General features: G+C 41.8%; 1 protein-coding gene across 1 annotated transcript in view; it reads left to right on the forward strand.

The window, feature by feature from the left end:
• Window positions 1–15,131, forward strand: part of LOC104513689 (neuronal migration protein doublecortin-like) — a 59,096-nt gene extending 43,965 nt beyond the window's left edge. The window contains exons 2-5 of the mRNA XM_010157132.1: window positions 284–386; window positions 4,041–4,178; window positions 12,412–12,506; window positions 15,075–15,131. Coding sequence (XP_010155434.1) covers window positions 284–386; window positions 4,041–4,178; window positions 12,412–12,506; window positions 15,075–15,131 — 393 coding nt within the window. The remainder of the gene's footprint in view (window positions 1–283; window positions 387–4,040; window positions 4,179–12,411; window positions 12,507–15,074) is intronic.
• Window positions 15,132–15,332: the final 201 nt, after the last annotated feature.

Here is a 15,332-nt window from a genome sequence, read left to right on the forward strand (position 1 = left end):
TGACTAATGCATTCTGTCAGCTGCTGAATGGATTGGAAATGCCACACCTCAGAGAATTTGCAAGGTAGTTGGGATTTTTTTTCCTCTCTTTTAATTACACTTTTACGCTTGACTGGTCCAGAGAAGTTGTGTGCGCTGCACCGGGTTTACGGGAAGTAGGACTGAATCAGCATGGGACAGGGGGAACAGCGGAGAGGCAGCTCCCTCCTGTTTAAATTAAAACTAAGCCACATCAGAATGTTGCCAATTAAAAATAAAATAAATGACTTTGCTCTCTCTGTAGGTGACCTGTCTCCACGATTTCTTTGGAGATGATGATGTGTTTATCGCCTGTGGTCCAGAAAAATTCCGCTATGCACAGGATGACTTCTCTCTGGATGAAAGCGGTAATATCAAACACACTGCTCTCCACTCTGTGTTTTCATTTGATTTCCATTCAGTTGCTTGTATCGGATAATAATGTTGCATGCTTTTGTTCTGGTTTTTTAAGACCTAGTACATGGAATTTAACAGCCTTTTGTCATGTTTGTACAGTCAGCACATATTATAACTGGGCAAATACTGACTGAGGGTAGCCCAAGTCGGAATAGATGGACTCCTACACCATTTGACATCTACTGCAAAACCTGGTGGTTTATCCTTTATAATATACCTATATATCTATATAGGATATATCTATATCCTTTCAGTTTTATCCAGTTACAGTCAGATAGATACATTTGTATTGAGAAATAAACAGCAGAAGGACTCTTGTCCTTAACATACACATGTGAATATTAAAAACATAGGAACAAGCACAGTTAAAAGAAAAATCACTCCCTCCACTATTTTTTTCTGCTGATTCAAAAATAATCCCCCTTTTTAGGGGGCAGACTGGGACAGCACTATTACTTATTCCTGTTACAACTGCAAGCAGAGATCTGTAATAACGTGAGTCTCTATGATCAATTAAGCCATGAAATGTTTGATTTCACAGAATATTCAGAGATTCCTTGTAGGAGTTACCACCTACCCCACCTGGCAACTGTATATACCAACAGCGCAGGCTGCCTGCTGGTGCCAGTGAGTGCAGCAAGAGTAAATTAATGTAACCTTGACCATTTAAACTAGAAGAATAGGTGGTCTTTCAAAATTCAGGCTCGTTTCCCAAAGCTCTAGATACCCTGTATAAGGAACAGGAGCCCCATGTTGTCTTATATGCTCCAAACTGGCTCAGCATTTAAGACCAAATAGGACTTTCACTGTGTACCAGGAAGTAAAGCAGCCTCTAATCTTTGAACACTGTAATTTTATGACTCCTTTGCAAGCCTGATCTTATTTGATGCTGGTACCTCTGACCTGTGTACTCCAGATGAACCCATTTGGTAGTCTTGGGTAATGGAAAGAAAATTTCCAATGTTCAGCTGGAAGTTTGCAGACAGAGAATAACGACTGTGTCAGGCTGGGGAAGCAATCTGTAACCTGAGCTTCATATTTTTTTTAACACTCGGTAGTTGAGTCAGCTCCACAGGGAGTTACACACTGTAAAACAGTTTGGATGCAATCCTAGCAGAACAACTTGATGGGAAGCCCAGCTCTCTGCCTACACTCCTGGTTACTACTGATTTTTCCAGCTTGGATTTGTCTTACAAAAATAAGCCAAGCCTGCTGTTGGGAAGGCACCAAGTAACTGCATCTCTCAGTGGTATTTTCAGGGGAGTAGGGGTGCCCTGCATCTCTCAAATAGTAGATGAGGAGCTATTCACCCGCAGCATTTTCCCATTTTCCACCCATCGTCCTTCCTTGTTATGAGTCAGATGCTGCAAGAACTCTTGAGTCCTGAGGTCTTGCAGATGAATGTCACTTGCTAAAATCTCCTCTGTCAAGGGGTACTTTTTCTTGCCTATTTGGATGACATGCACTTGGATTGCTGGTTATTATGTTCATTCTGGCAGGACATCAGGAAACAAAATGAGAAATAGCATAAGAGAGGATTATGTCATCTTTTTTCTCGTGACTGCCCACCACAGCTTCCGCCCTATAATCCCTGTTGCTGAGCACCTTCCAGATGATGGTTGCTCTGTCACATTCGTACCCACTGGTTTCAGGATCAGCCCACGGAAATGTCACACCCTCTGTGATATTTAAAGGCCTGTATACACCTTGTTTCAAGAGGTGCAAATGCTCTGTGATTGCCTTTGGTGTACTGACACTTGCCAACAGCTGAGTTGGAGGAATTCCTCAGTCAGCCTTTCTGTGCTGGGAAATGGGAAGCTGAGTTTTTTGCAAGGATTTACTCCCCTGGGAAGAAAAAACATTTGAAAGCTCTTGAAAAGTCACAACATAAATTACTTTCACTGTTCAGGTTTATTTTTTTAGGGAGTAATTCAGGTGACTAAACATGGATGTCTTGACAACCTTTGAAACACCCTTGGTTTCTGAGATACCCATGTGACATAGGATTGACAGATATCACACAGGCACCAGGAGACACTCTGCTCTGGGTGGGGCTGTACTCTGGTGTATCTCTCGTAGCGTTTGTGTCTATGGCTGGGGAACTGAGTCATGCTCTAAGACTGAAATGTTGCACTGGTTTTGTTAAACAGCTAAGAGCTGTAAGTGCCTTGAAAAATACTACTTCTGCAGTGAATTCTGCAGTGGCCCTGCGCTGGACCCTCTCCAGTAGTTCCTTGTCCTTCTTGAACTGAGGAGCCATCCTCTCTTCATATTTTTGTACTGCATGACCCAACAGCAAATTCTCTCACAAACCATCTGGAAGAAGAAGAGACTGAGTCTTGACTGTCTGAGAATGAGGAAAGCCTGGGGAAAAATTTAAGGCAATTCCATTTTCATAGATATACTGATATATAAATAAATAACACATACATTTAGGTCAGATAACTTGTTTTTGGTTGACCAATTATTTATCCACTATGTGCTGCCTTAGTTGATTCCCATTAGGGAATCCAGTCAAGGGAGCTCTCAGTTCAGCCCATGCATGCTGAGCTGAACTTTTCCAGAAAAAAATGTATGTGGTACATCTAATTCACTTCTGTAAAACAGACCTGTTTTTCACATCTTAGTGAGAACAATCTGTTGCAGGAGATGAGGTGAGACCAGTTAGCATTTGACAAAAAGGAAATCCCCTTTTTATTGCCTCCTTCTTAACTGGGTTAAGTTAATAACTCAGGGGGTGGAAAGTGCTTTTTCTGTTAGTTCTCAATCTAAATAAACCCTGGGTTTGAAGATCTGGCATGCCTGAAATCCTGGGACACACAGAGGTTTGTTAGCATTTCAGTTCCCTTCTGCAGGACACCATAGATTGTATTGACATTTTCCCTTCTTCCTGGCCTATTTATTTTTTAAGAAAACACAGTTGGGGTTCTCATCTGCTCATCTCTTTAAGTATATAAATCTATTAGACTTGTATATAGGAACCTTTGTGAAAGGGACAAATGGCCAGGGCAAGAGGACGTGTTTTGTAAAAACCATTTTGTCTTCTTTGCTTTCTGCATCTGAAAAGTTGCAGCTTGTTGAAACCACAGAAGAGGTTGATTCAGGGTGGGTGAAAGCCTCCTGGGGCAGATGTCACATCTGCCACTTAGACACCTTTATGTCATGCCATGAGCTGTTTGCTAGCTTTCTGCACCTGCATAAATTGCACTCATTATTCCTGCAAAAAAAAACAGCAAATTAACTGGGTTTTTTGGCCTGATTCTTTCCTCAGTCAGACTTGGCCAGTTTCATTGTGCGCCCTAGTTGGTGAGAACCAAGGCAAGGGCAGAAAATCAACGGTAGGACACAGGTATGGCCTGATCTTGACGTACACTGTCTCAGCACCTTCTCTAGAGAAGCAAAGCTGTTCTTTTTGCCCTCCCCCTAAAAAGTCTCCTTTCTGCTCTGGAGAAAATGTGGACATACCAGCTTTTCCCTTGCCACTGATATTTTCTGTAGCTCTTTGGAGACAAAGCACTAAGCTGCCCATGGGTGTTTCATACCTGGTGTCCGTGGGCAGCGAGAGTAGGTAGGGACATAACCACGGTTGCTGTCTGTTTCCTTAGAGTGCCGGGTGATGAAAGGGAGCCCTGCGACTGCCACGGGCAGTAAGTCATCTCCCACCCCTCAGAAGAGCTCAGCAAAGAGTCCAGCCCCCATGCGCCGGAGCAAGTCTCCAGCCGATTCAGGTAACCATCAAGATGGTGAGTGTTTGTTTTCTGGTGTTTGAATCTTAACTGTGCTCAAGAGAAAAACACATACTGTGTGTCTTTGGATACACTGATCTGGGGTGTTTGCATGTGACACTGGCAAAGTTTTAAAAAGAAGAAGCTGGTGCTAGTTGGTTGGCACATGCCAAGGCTCTGTGATTTTAAAAAAGTTAGTTCTGTGTAAGGTGATTCTTCATTCATAGAGTTTTCCTTTAAGATTCCAGTGTTGGCTGTTCTTAAACTCAGGCTTGCTATAATCTAAAAAGCCTTTACAATCCCAAATGCATGCTAAAGTTGCGTAGATACATTGAAGGCAAACGATATGGGAGTCACTGCATGTAGGAGCTGTGAAACAGCATTTAAACCTTCTCCATAAGCATCAGGTGCTAATTATCATCAGAACTAGACTTTATTGCATGAACATATAGTCTAATGTGAAATGGCAACTATTGTGTTCCTGGTTTTGACTGATTGAGTGACTCAGAGGAACAAAATGGTGAGTCATCTGATGAAGTTTAATGAACACGGTTAGTGGAGCCTTTTAGAAGGAGATTAAAATAACCAGAAATGCTGAACAATAGCCAGCTCCTGGAGTTAAGGCCAGTAATGAAGGACAAATCAGGTTTCTTTAATCCAACTAGACAAGGGTCTTTCGTACTTTTCTGTGATTTCAATACAGAGAAAAATGGCAGCCTGTCCTGCTTAATGAGAATTAAAAAATGACTCTCAGTGCTGAGAAGGTAATCAAAGAGAGTTGTTTTCTCAGGACAGAGAGAAAAAGAAGAATACCGTCTTGTGGTTTTGTCCCTTGAATTTGAAATAAAGAGAGTGGCTCTACACATTACTTAAGAATCAATATTTCCATACACAAGCAACAGGCTTAGCTGGATTTTGAAGTTATCATATTAAAAAGGCAAGGAATGCTGAATGAAGCCTGATTAATAAAAGATGGTCCAACCCATTTTTTTCTCAGCATTCTCACCTATTTCATTTGTGAAAAGATTTAAATGTAATTTTATTTCAAGTACATGATTTATCAGCGGCAAAAATGAGAATGCAGTTGGTTTACATGTGGGCAGTCATCCCCATGCATTGCCTACAGAGGCAGCCAAGGCTTAATGCAGATTGTGCATGCACAACTGTGCCTCACTCCGTGGCAAAAGCTTCCATGCTACCAGCAGGTAGTGGACCAAAGTAATAAGCACAGAGAGAATAGAAAAAGCTGCTTCAGCAGAGCTTGCTAGTGCTAAATCTGAGGATGTAACATTGACAGCATGCAAACATTGCATCCGCTTTCTCTGCCATTCACTGTAGGAATGCTGCTATCTTTGTGTGTCAACATAAATAAAACACTTCCCATTCAAATCTGTGGAAATGCTTTGTGCCCGAGCAGCAGCTATCCTCCACACAGCCTGGGGTATTCGGGGACTTGTGTTTTATTCCCGTCTCCTCCACCAACTCACTCCACGGCTTTGAGTGCATCATTTAAGCTCTTCATGCCTTCTTCCCCAATGGATTGTCCAAGGCAGCGATAACCAATCTGTATACAGAGCTCTGTAATCTACCAGAGACAAAAGACATCTCCAGCAGCAGAGTGGCTGCAGGATAAGCTCTAGACCATCCAACCAAGGCAAGCCACGCTCTAGCAAGGCCACTCTCCAGTGGATCAGAGACTGCTCCAGCAACCTGCTCACTCTCACACTCTGCCACAGTAAACTGTCAGCTTCTGCAGGCGAATGATACAGCTCTGTGGCCTGGTGCTGTGTTAGCCATTGTCACAGACTGTGTAGACCTTATCTCTTGACTTGTCAGCCTGGAAGCTTTCTGTGTAGGGACCTGCCTTCTGTGACAGGTGATCTCCATTCATTTTTGATACCCTTTGCTCCTTCTGGTTTTGGCTATGGATTTAGTGATCTTAATACGAAACATAGATCCAGGTATAACTAGCTTTCTGGGAGAGCCACAGGGAGAGTGTGCTGCTGGCTGGGGTCCCATTTCCCCTGATGGCACCCAAAGCTTTATTCCTGACTCTGGTCTCTGGGGCCACCTCTGACTCAGAACAACAGCAGAATACAGAAGGAATATATGTAGCAAGTCTGTAAATCAAGCACGGAAAAAGAAGCAGCTTCCTAGCCATTTAATTGCTCCGATCACCAGCTAGATGTGAACTGTAATGTGTTCTTTGACTGTCCTGTTGCTACCAGCAGTCCTGGTAGCAAGCCACCTAAGTAAGTGGTCAGCTCCCATTCCAAAATAACAAGGATTAACACGGAGCAACAAAGAACACATGAAATATTTTGTTAAAAGGGTCAGGACAAAAGGCTGTGCACAGAAGTGCCACTGCACAGAGTGCCAGCTCCCAGCTGCAGCTTCGAGCTCACTGGTTGAATGGCTACCTTCTGCTGGAGTTAATTCGCCTCCTGCCTAGATGTGTCATGGCCTCACTGTGAAAAGCTCAATTCCCTCTAGACAGCCAGAGCCCATCAGCTCCAAGGATATTAAAAAAATGAGGTAGCTAATCCACAGAAACATGTTAAACACTGTTTTCTTGGCACGGTAATTTTATCTCTTTATTTACCATACAGTCATTTAAATGAATGAATGAAAATTAAGTGAATGAATGAATGAATGAATGAATGAATGAATGAATGAATGAATGAAGAATGAAGAATGAAGAAGTGTCCTGCTATAAGCAGATGGTAACAGACCACAGTCCTTATATTCCCAAGGGGAATCCTTTCTTCCTCCTCTCATTAACCCCCAACCCATATATACACCTTCTCAGCAATGTCAGTGTGTTTCTGTTTTGATCCAACTATTCCTCCAGATACGGTGCTGACCGTTCCATCATGGGGCTGTTTTCACCTCTTGGTTCAGTTTGACTGGAAGGCCCTGGCTGCTTTGTTAGCTGTTCCCATTGGGCTTCCAACATAACCTTTACTTTCCCATCTCTTCGGTGCTGGAGCTGTGATGCAGTCTTTTGTCTACATCCTGCACCTAACTCCCCCAAAACATTGCTGCCAGCAAGGTGGGGTTAGCAAAATGCAGCAGGATTTTACTTCTCTCTCTACAAGAAGACATCCAAGTGCCTTTCTCTTGTCTCCCAAATGTTATCTAGTAGAGCTGAACTGGTTTGTCATATAGCAAGTGTGAATTGAGACTGGAAGGGATTGGTGGTTCTGTCTGGCCTTAGCTGAGCTCAGGTTGTGTTTTAGTATGGACTGAATATGCTGAGAAAGACAGAAGCAAACTAGAGAAAATCCGGAAGAAATTTCCTAAGGTTCAGAAAGGCTGAGGGAAATAGGCTGATTCAGCTCAGAAAAAATTAAGATCAAGAAGGGGCAATTTAACAGTCTTCAAATGCATATGAAGTATTAAAAAGAGGATAAGGATCAATTTTCTTGTGAGTTTATGAGGGAATAGGAGAGGATATTGGTTTATTCTTTAATAAGGGATACATAGTTCAGGTATTAAGAACATTTTTCAACTTTAAGTATCTTAATCACTGAAGCAGATCTCCTGGGGAGCTTAGGAGTCCCTGTCAGACCTTGTGCTTTTGAAAAATAAGATCTCTATAGGGGATGACCCAAATACATCTGATCCCAATTTAGAGCACAGAATTGGAGTTACAAAGCTCCTATGGTTCTTTCCGCCTCTATTTTTTTTTCCTACAAAGTCAGCTTTGCTAAATGACATAGCTTGGAGCAATAAAATACCAGACTAGACTACTTCTGCAGCATACCATGCAATTCCTCCTCCTAACATGATAGAGGAAAACTGGGAGTAAGGAGATAAGTCTCTGTCCTGCTGTTATGGTCAGTAAGATTTAAATGGGGTAGGGTCAGCATGAAGTTCGGCAAAATTTCTTTAACAGACTACTCCAATAAGAAGTCGAACCAAACAAAAGACAGAGCAAAATCTCAGGGGAGAAATACAGGAGAGAAAATAATGATATCACCTGCCATTACTTCTTTGTTACAAAAATATGGATTTATCTTACAGTAACTCTCATAACAAACAAGGGTTCAGTTGTATAAATACATGTGCTGTGACAGGAGAGTTTATGGTTTTAAAAACCAGCCTGATCATAGTCCTTTACAGTACAGAGCCACAGGTACCAGAGCTGAAATTTGAAAATGTTTTTCCCCAGCTTTGCCTTGATGTGGCTGAGGGAGCCTGTGACCAGGGCTCTGAGGCACTGCTGCAGGACTTCACTTTCTCAGTCCTCTAATGGAAGGGTTTGGATAGAGGGACAGGAGTATATTCACAATGCAGCAGCACTTAGCAAAACAGATACAGCACGTCAGTCTGTCCCGACTGCAGATCTGGCTCCCTAGGGTCATTACATATGAATGTATTAAAAAGGCAGCAGATGTCTTTTGGATTGCACACAAGATAGAGCAGCTTGCTATCCCACTTGCTCTTACGCTCTGCTAGCTGACAATCCACAGCACGCATCCAGTGGAGAGATCACCCTCACAAAACGTGATGAGAAAAGGGTGCCAATACTGTGGAGCTGAGTGCTTGGGAGTCAGGAGGTGCCTGAGCAAAGGGTGCCCATGCAATCTGAATTCTTCCAGTCCTAAATACGCTACAATGGAGTATTTATTTTCCCCACAGGCTCCTCTGTCCTGGAGGGCAGGATGTCTTGTGCTCATTAATAAGCTGCTATTTCTACATTTGCCTTATGCTGTCCTTGTTCTGGTTGTTGCCTCTCTGTTTTCTTGGTGACACTTCAAACCCTGACCTGGAGACAAAACTATCCACATATTTCATGGTTCTTACTCTCACACTTGTGATGTAGGAGCATGTGCTCCTCCAGCTAGGAACTCATCTGCAGAAGCCTGGAACCCCAGTGGAGCGAGGAGCATGAACCTTATCTTACAAATTGATAGAAAAAGAGGTATCTCAACATATTTTGACGGCTCACTGTGATCCTCAGGCCCTACTTTTTCCAGTTCTTTCCATGGATAAATATGTGAGTTCAAAAGATGGACCTCATTAACCTTATTTACAGGTCTCAGTGCTTATCTTTGCTGGAAATTCAAATCCAGAGTCCTAGTCATCCAAACAAACCAGAGCAACACTCAAGGAACTACTGCATATGAGGAGTTTGGCTAAAAGATCTGTGGGAGGAGCAGGCAGAGAAGTCAGTTTACCTGGATCTGTCATAGCAATGTCAAACATGACATGATGCTATATTCTCCATCCTCCCTCTCAGTTGCTGGACAAGCCTGACTTTTCTCCTGAGTACAAACTGTCTTGTGCGCTGAAGGAGGGAAGGATCCTAGGAAAACAAGTCTTGCACACATGTTCATGCAATAAAGGATGTGTCACATGCACAAAGGGGTGTTCAGTTAAACTGAGGTTGCAAAGCAAATGCAATGCCATAAATAAGACATAATGCAAAAACAATAACATGGTAGAAAAAAGCCCAAATGCATTCAAATGGAAGCTGGTTGTAAAGAATGGTGTCCAATAGCTGAGCTTAGCCACCATAAATCAGCAGCAGCTTTTAATGGAGCAGCAGCATTATACACCACCTGGGATCTGCTCTTTGCCTCTTGTTATTTTCTTGCATTTGAGTTCAAAAGAAACGCATGCAAGTTTGATGATGAACACTATTCTTTATTATCAGGCACAAAGAAAATTAAACTGGGCTTCTTAATTGTTGCTCCTGCTGCAAAACTCTGAGTATTTGTAATGATATACATCCATCTCACTGGATTTCTGATTTGGATGTCACATCTGGTTTTTGTTGGTGCTCATAAAATATTAACATCCCTTCTGTGGCACTTAAAAGTTTCATTGTATTAGGGAATTTCTGTCCTTCCCTGCAGCAATTACATCTATTTGCTGCACACGACTGTTAGCCATTGTTCCAATCTTCCTGTATGTGGAAGGGAAATTTGGGTTCTTTGTACAGTTGTTAAATGGCATTCTTCATCTTAGGGAGGATACTTCCTGCCTCAGGATCAGTGATAATTGGAAATAAAGAAAGAAAGAGGCATTTTAGAAATTAGAGGTGGATTCTAGCTAATGCAGAGCATATTAGTGCTATTGTACCCCACATTTTCTGTAATAGAAAACCCAAAGTCACTTTGTAAAAGAGATCCACGTTCTTTTTTCCTGAATTGCCTTCATTATGTGGCATATAGTTAGTGAACTCTACTTTTTTCCCCCCAACCTCAAGGGCAGCTCCCTTTGTAGAACTGGAGCGAAGTAAAAAATAGCGTGTCACAGTGCAGGGACCGCTGTGCAGCAGTTTCTGGGTTTCCATAACTAGTTTTTTCCCTCCACCAATAAAGAATGGTCTGAGTGGAATGGGAAGGTGAAGGGTAACTCTCCCAATTATCTGTAAGTCATTATTTCTACCACCTTTTAAGAAATATCTATTTCCCCAGTGAGGTGCATTTGTAATGGGAAAAAAGCTATCTGTGATGAATAGCCTTCTCTTCCCAGTAGTACCTGCTGCGCAGAAATGATGGATATGAGGACAGAGGGCCCACATCACCATGAATCTGTTGAGTCTGAGCTGCTTTAACATGCCAGCAGCTCCTCCTTTGTCCTGTGTCTCAGAGCACATGTTTCTTTGCACTTACTTGAATTCACATGTATGACTTCTACGTTTGGGCCAGTGATACCACGAACCTTAACTGCCCCCTCTTTCTCACAAGGCAACGGAGAAGAGGGATGAAGCTGTCTGGGGCATTAAAGCAAGAGTTATGCTGGTTTTGCTCTTAAAAAGACAACACTCACACACCTTCTTCATACTGTATGATACTTCTTAGGTCTCCTCCAGACACTCGCTTAATTTGAACTGTCTCATTTGCATATTCAGCTATTACAATTGAAAGCATATGTCCCATATGCTGAAATCATCCATCCTGCGTGCATGCCTTCACCGTTAGAGCAATGGTGTAGAGGGGTACTGGGCACACAGAGAGCAGGACAACAAGCCTGGATCATTACATGCCTGTCTTCCTCTCTCTGTGTGAAGCGTCAACACAACTAAAAAGGCTTTCTTCAAAAGGGGTAGGGATTTGGATAGTTATCTGGAGGGCTGGCAACACTGTTGCCATTTAAGGAAACGGCAATCAAAATATTTGGGGTTTGGTTTGGTGGCTTGTGCTGAATATGTTAACATCTGGAGTAGGTTTTGGAAATGTCACTTTCTGTAGCCTTGACTGGGATATGTAGTTTAATGCTCATAAGGCCTCCAGCTTGCTGCTGCTTGGACTGCAAAAAGAAAAGGCCAGAAAAGATAATATACTTGGACACAGCCAGCATGAGTTTGAATTTCCTTCCCTCAAGTAATGCTGCTTGTGCTGATGGAGCTCTGTGTTTACAACCCCTGGTAACAAGAGGGTCTGTATCCCTGGAGTTGATACACAACCTATGAATGACCAAGTGCACTACTTGTATGTCCTTATGAAATACCTATTGTGACACCTGGCAATTATCAAAGACGTTAGCTTACTTCAAAGAACATCAGTGGTAGGAAAAAATGAACTTGCCCTTATTCCGTTTTGTTTACCTTCATTTTTCTCCATAATATGCCATTTTACTTTGATTCCCTTTTAGTCCAATAAATGCATAATAGCTTGACCCGACACAGACCTGGGGCCCTTCAGGGTCTGTGAAGGCCTCAACAAACAAACCTTCCAAAAAGCTGTTTGCTTAAATGAATCATATTTTTTTAAATGAAGAATAACTATGTTTTCTTCAAAGCAACATGAACAAACAAAGCAACCCAAAAGGTCAGCTGTTTGCCTAATTTGTAATGTGTAGTATATTTGACATCTAACATTTGTTGTATGGGATCCAGGATATCTGCAGCCCCTGGTTTCCACTCATGCCCTTACATGCCATGTGGTTTCAAGTTGTGTTAAACTGTTTGAGAACCTAGAAATTGTCTTTCTGTTTTTCTGGTGTTGTATTTCTTGGATCAATTTGGTGACTATCTGTAGTGTAAAATATTGCTCCTTCAACATATTTTGTGTTTCACTGTAATGTCAATTCACTGTAGTCTATTATCCTGAACAGCTGAAAGCCTTAGGTCGAGTGAATAGCCTTGGTGTTCGCTTGCTTTTTTTCCTCCTGCCTAACATGAATAAACTGTAGCATTTCTGTGTTAAATGTTTGGATACCTTCCATATCCCTGAAGGAGAAAGCAGATCTTCCTCTTGCTTGTCTGATTGCTAGCTTCTGTCTTGTTTTCTGACAGCAAACGGGACCTCAAGCAGTCAGCTGTCTACACCCAAATCAAAGCAGTCCCCGATCTCCACACCTACCAGCCCAGGGAGCCTCCGCAAGCACAAGGTATTACGTTTCTTATACCTTACTACATCTGTTTCTTCCTTAGTTTACTCAGATTTGTATGACATTTAAGTCATGGCCATATTCTCCGGAAGCACAACTCCGTATGTTGAAACAGTGGAGAATTTGGCCTGTTACCTGAAAGGGTTGTCACCTTGGCCTCTAGCAAGATGATGAATAAGAAATCATTGGCCTGTTTCTTTCACTGGAGTTATTAATGTGTGCTGGAGATCACCTATATGGGTCAGAAGAGGGAATTTAACCCTGAGTTTCTTTCTCTATTTGAAAAAATTCACAAGTTATTGATGGATATGATTTCCATATAAATCCTCCTCATTTGAAAAGCCTTAAGTGTTGGCAAATCTGTTCCATTAAACGGCAGAAGAAATGCAAATGATAGGAAGCTGTAAAACATCGCTTAATGATGCTTCTCAAGGATCTTTTTTTAATTATTTAGGGCCTTTCCCTGTTTTACAGGAAGTAAGTGATTTTTTACAGTGTAGTAATTGTGTTCTGGTACAGCAACTGTTCTTCCTGGTACCAAACAGAGTGTCTGACAGGTAGCATGGCATCCTAGTAAAGATCAGTAAACCTGTGCTGGCTCATAGATAATATGTGTATTGATTATTTAAAAGGTATAGCAACTGTCACAGCTTTTTATGTTCCTGTTATTCAGTGCTGAGTCCAGATTGCCATTTCCATGGGCTTTCTCATTTCTGGAATAGCCACAGTGTTGCTTCCAACAGTCTTTACTTGATACAGAACTTGGAACTTGGACATAAACGGAAGTGTGAGAGGATGTCAGTGGGAGTTCTCTTTAGGGATCAGAATGTACCTCTCAGCCCGAGGATGACTTTGAAAGCATCGACTTGAAATTCCGGAAGAGTAATTAAAATTCTGACAGTGGTGAGGTTTTGCAGTCAGCGCACCACATGTAATCCACTGTGGTCTAGATTGCAGGAGTTAAACTGATTTTGTTTGAGAATTACGTCTCTTCTTAAAGTGAGAAGTGGAAGCAGCAGCTGGACTACAGTTGTTATGATGGTGGAACAAAGCACAGAGAAAGTGGGGAGAATCCTAAGAAGACCAATGGGCTTTGGATTACAGCTCTAAGATGTAAGATTTTGGATCACTGCCATGGATCTCCCCATGGACATGGGGTTGAATGGTATTGGGGGAGCTTGGGGTGGACTTTTGGCTTCTCAAAAATCAGATCTTTAAAATATTCCCAATTTATGGAGATGCTGTAGTTACTCAACTTTATTTGACTTTCTTTAACAAAGGCATAGCTGAATCCAAACCAAATCTGTGTTTTTCTTAGGACTCCACTCTGCTTGTAGATGCTCAGTCTAAATTTGAGGAAACTCACCCATTTTAATACAGTGTGGCCAGATTTATTATTAATTTATAATTTAGAACAGGATCTGGCCCACAGTCTGAATTCAGCAATTGCTTGTATGTATTTCAGCAAAAGTAATGCATCCTTTGCTTCAGCCATCAAGAACCTAAAATGCTTTCCAAACACCATCTCATTTAGGACTTTGGATATGAGTACTTGCTTCCTGGTAAAGATACATAAACCTCACCTTCTTTAATGCTTTATGCATGTTTTCAGCTGGCTGATTTATGACCTTTCCAGTGAAGCCCCTAGAACAATTGTAATAGATGACAACTGCTGAGGGCAAAGCAAATCCATTTATGAGCTTTTCCACTAACTTCAGCCATTCAGCAAACACGAATGTAGCATTTTAGGTTACTAGAATATTCATGCATCATTGTCTTCCTCCCAGGAGCAATTTCCTGCTTATGATGAAACGGCTTTACTTTTTTTTCCCTAAAGCTCAAATGACAAATGCTTAGGTTGAGTTCACCACAAAGTCATATTTTACCTCCTTCTCATGTCAAGATTATTGTGAATTTCCTTCCTGTGTATTTGGGCTTTTCTTTGCTTTCCTCACAGTTGCTACCTGTGTGTGGATCAGAGTTCAAAAAGGTCCAAAGAAGCTTTAGCCTTGGGCAGGTTTGTGTACCTAGTTCCAAGAAGAACTTCAAGGAAGTGGAATGCAATGGTTACCCCAGTAAGGGACCCTGGAAAAGCTTTACCCTTCAGCATTTGATCCAAATAATAAACTTGGGATTATTTTCTTAACCCTTCTAATCAATCAGAAATTACATAAATGTGATTTTCCTAGAGACTTATCCTAAGGGTAGCTGTCAAATCAAGGTAAGACTTTTTATTGTGGCCTTAGGTTGAGACACCTATTTAAGGAAAGGTCCCGCTCTTTCATGCGTGTGCTATAAAGGACAGATTAATCCAGAAACGGTTAAAAAATACTTCTCAAACTTATCACTGAATAGTCATCTTTCTTCCAGTACCAAGATTTTCTTGCTCCACCCTGCAAGTAACCTGCCTTGATTTTAGCCTTCAACTACCTGGACAACTCATCAGCCCATCCAGTAACCAGGGTGTGAGTCTTGCACCCTGTCCCCGTGAACTGGGCCGTTTGACTGCTTCATTATGACCAAAGGTGGAAACTGTGTGAGTTAACATTTTCTTCTTTCTTCCTACAGGACTTGTATCTGCCTCTGTCTTTGGATGACTCTGATTCCCTTGGAGATTCCATGTAAAGCGACACGAAGCTAAATGTCCATATTGCAAGCTATGTTTAAGATACAGTAGAGTACTTCTGCCAAAATAAGCAGACAGGTGACTGGTGCTTTCAAATCAAAGGACACACAGTTATATGTCATTTTTTTTTCTGTGATTTATCTCCGTGCCACAATTCAACACCTACCAGTCTATAGAGATAGAGGGATACCATTCTTCTA

This window comes from Eurypyga helias, unplaced genomic scaffold (genome assembly GCF_000690775.1).
Source record: "Eurypyga helias isolate BGI_N326 unplaced genomic scaffold, ASM69077v1 scaffold20088, whole genome shotgun sequence".
Classification (NCBI taxonomy): Eukaryota; Metazoa; Chordata; class Aves; order Eurypygiformes; family Eurypygidae; genus Eurypyga; species Eurypyga helias.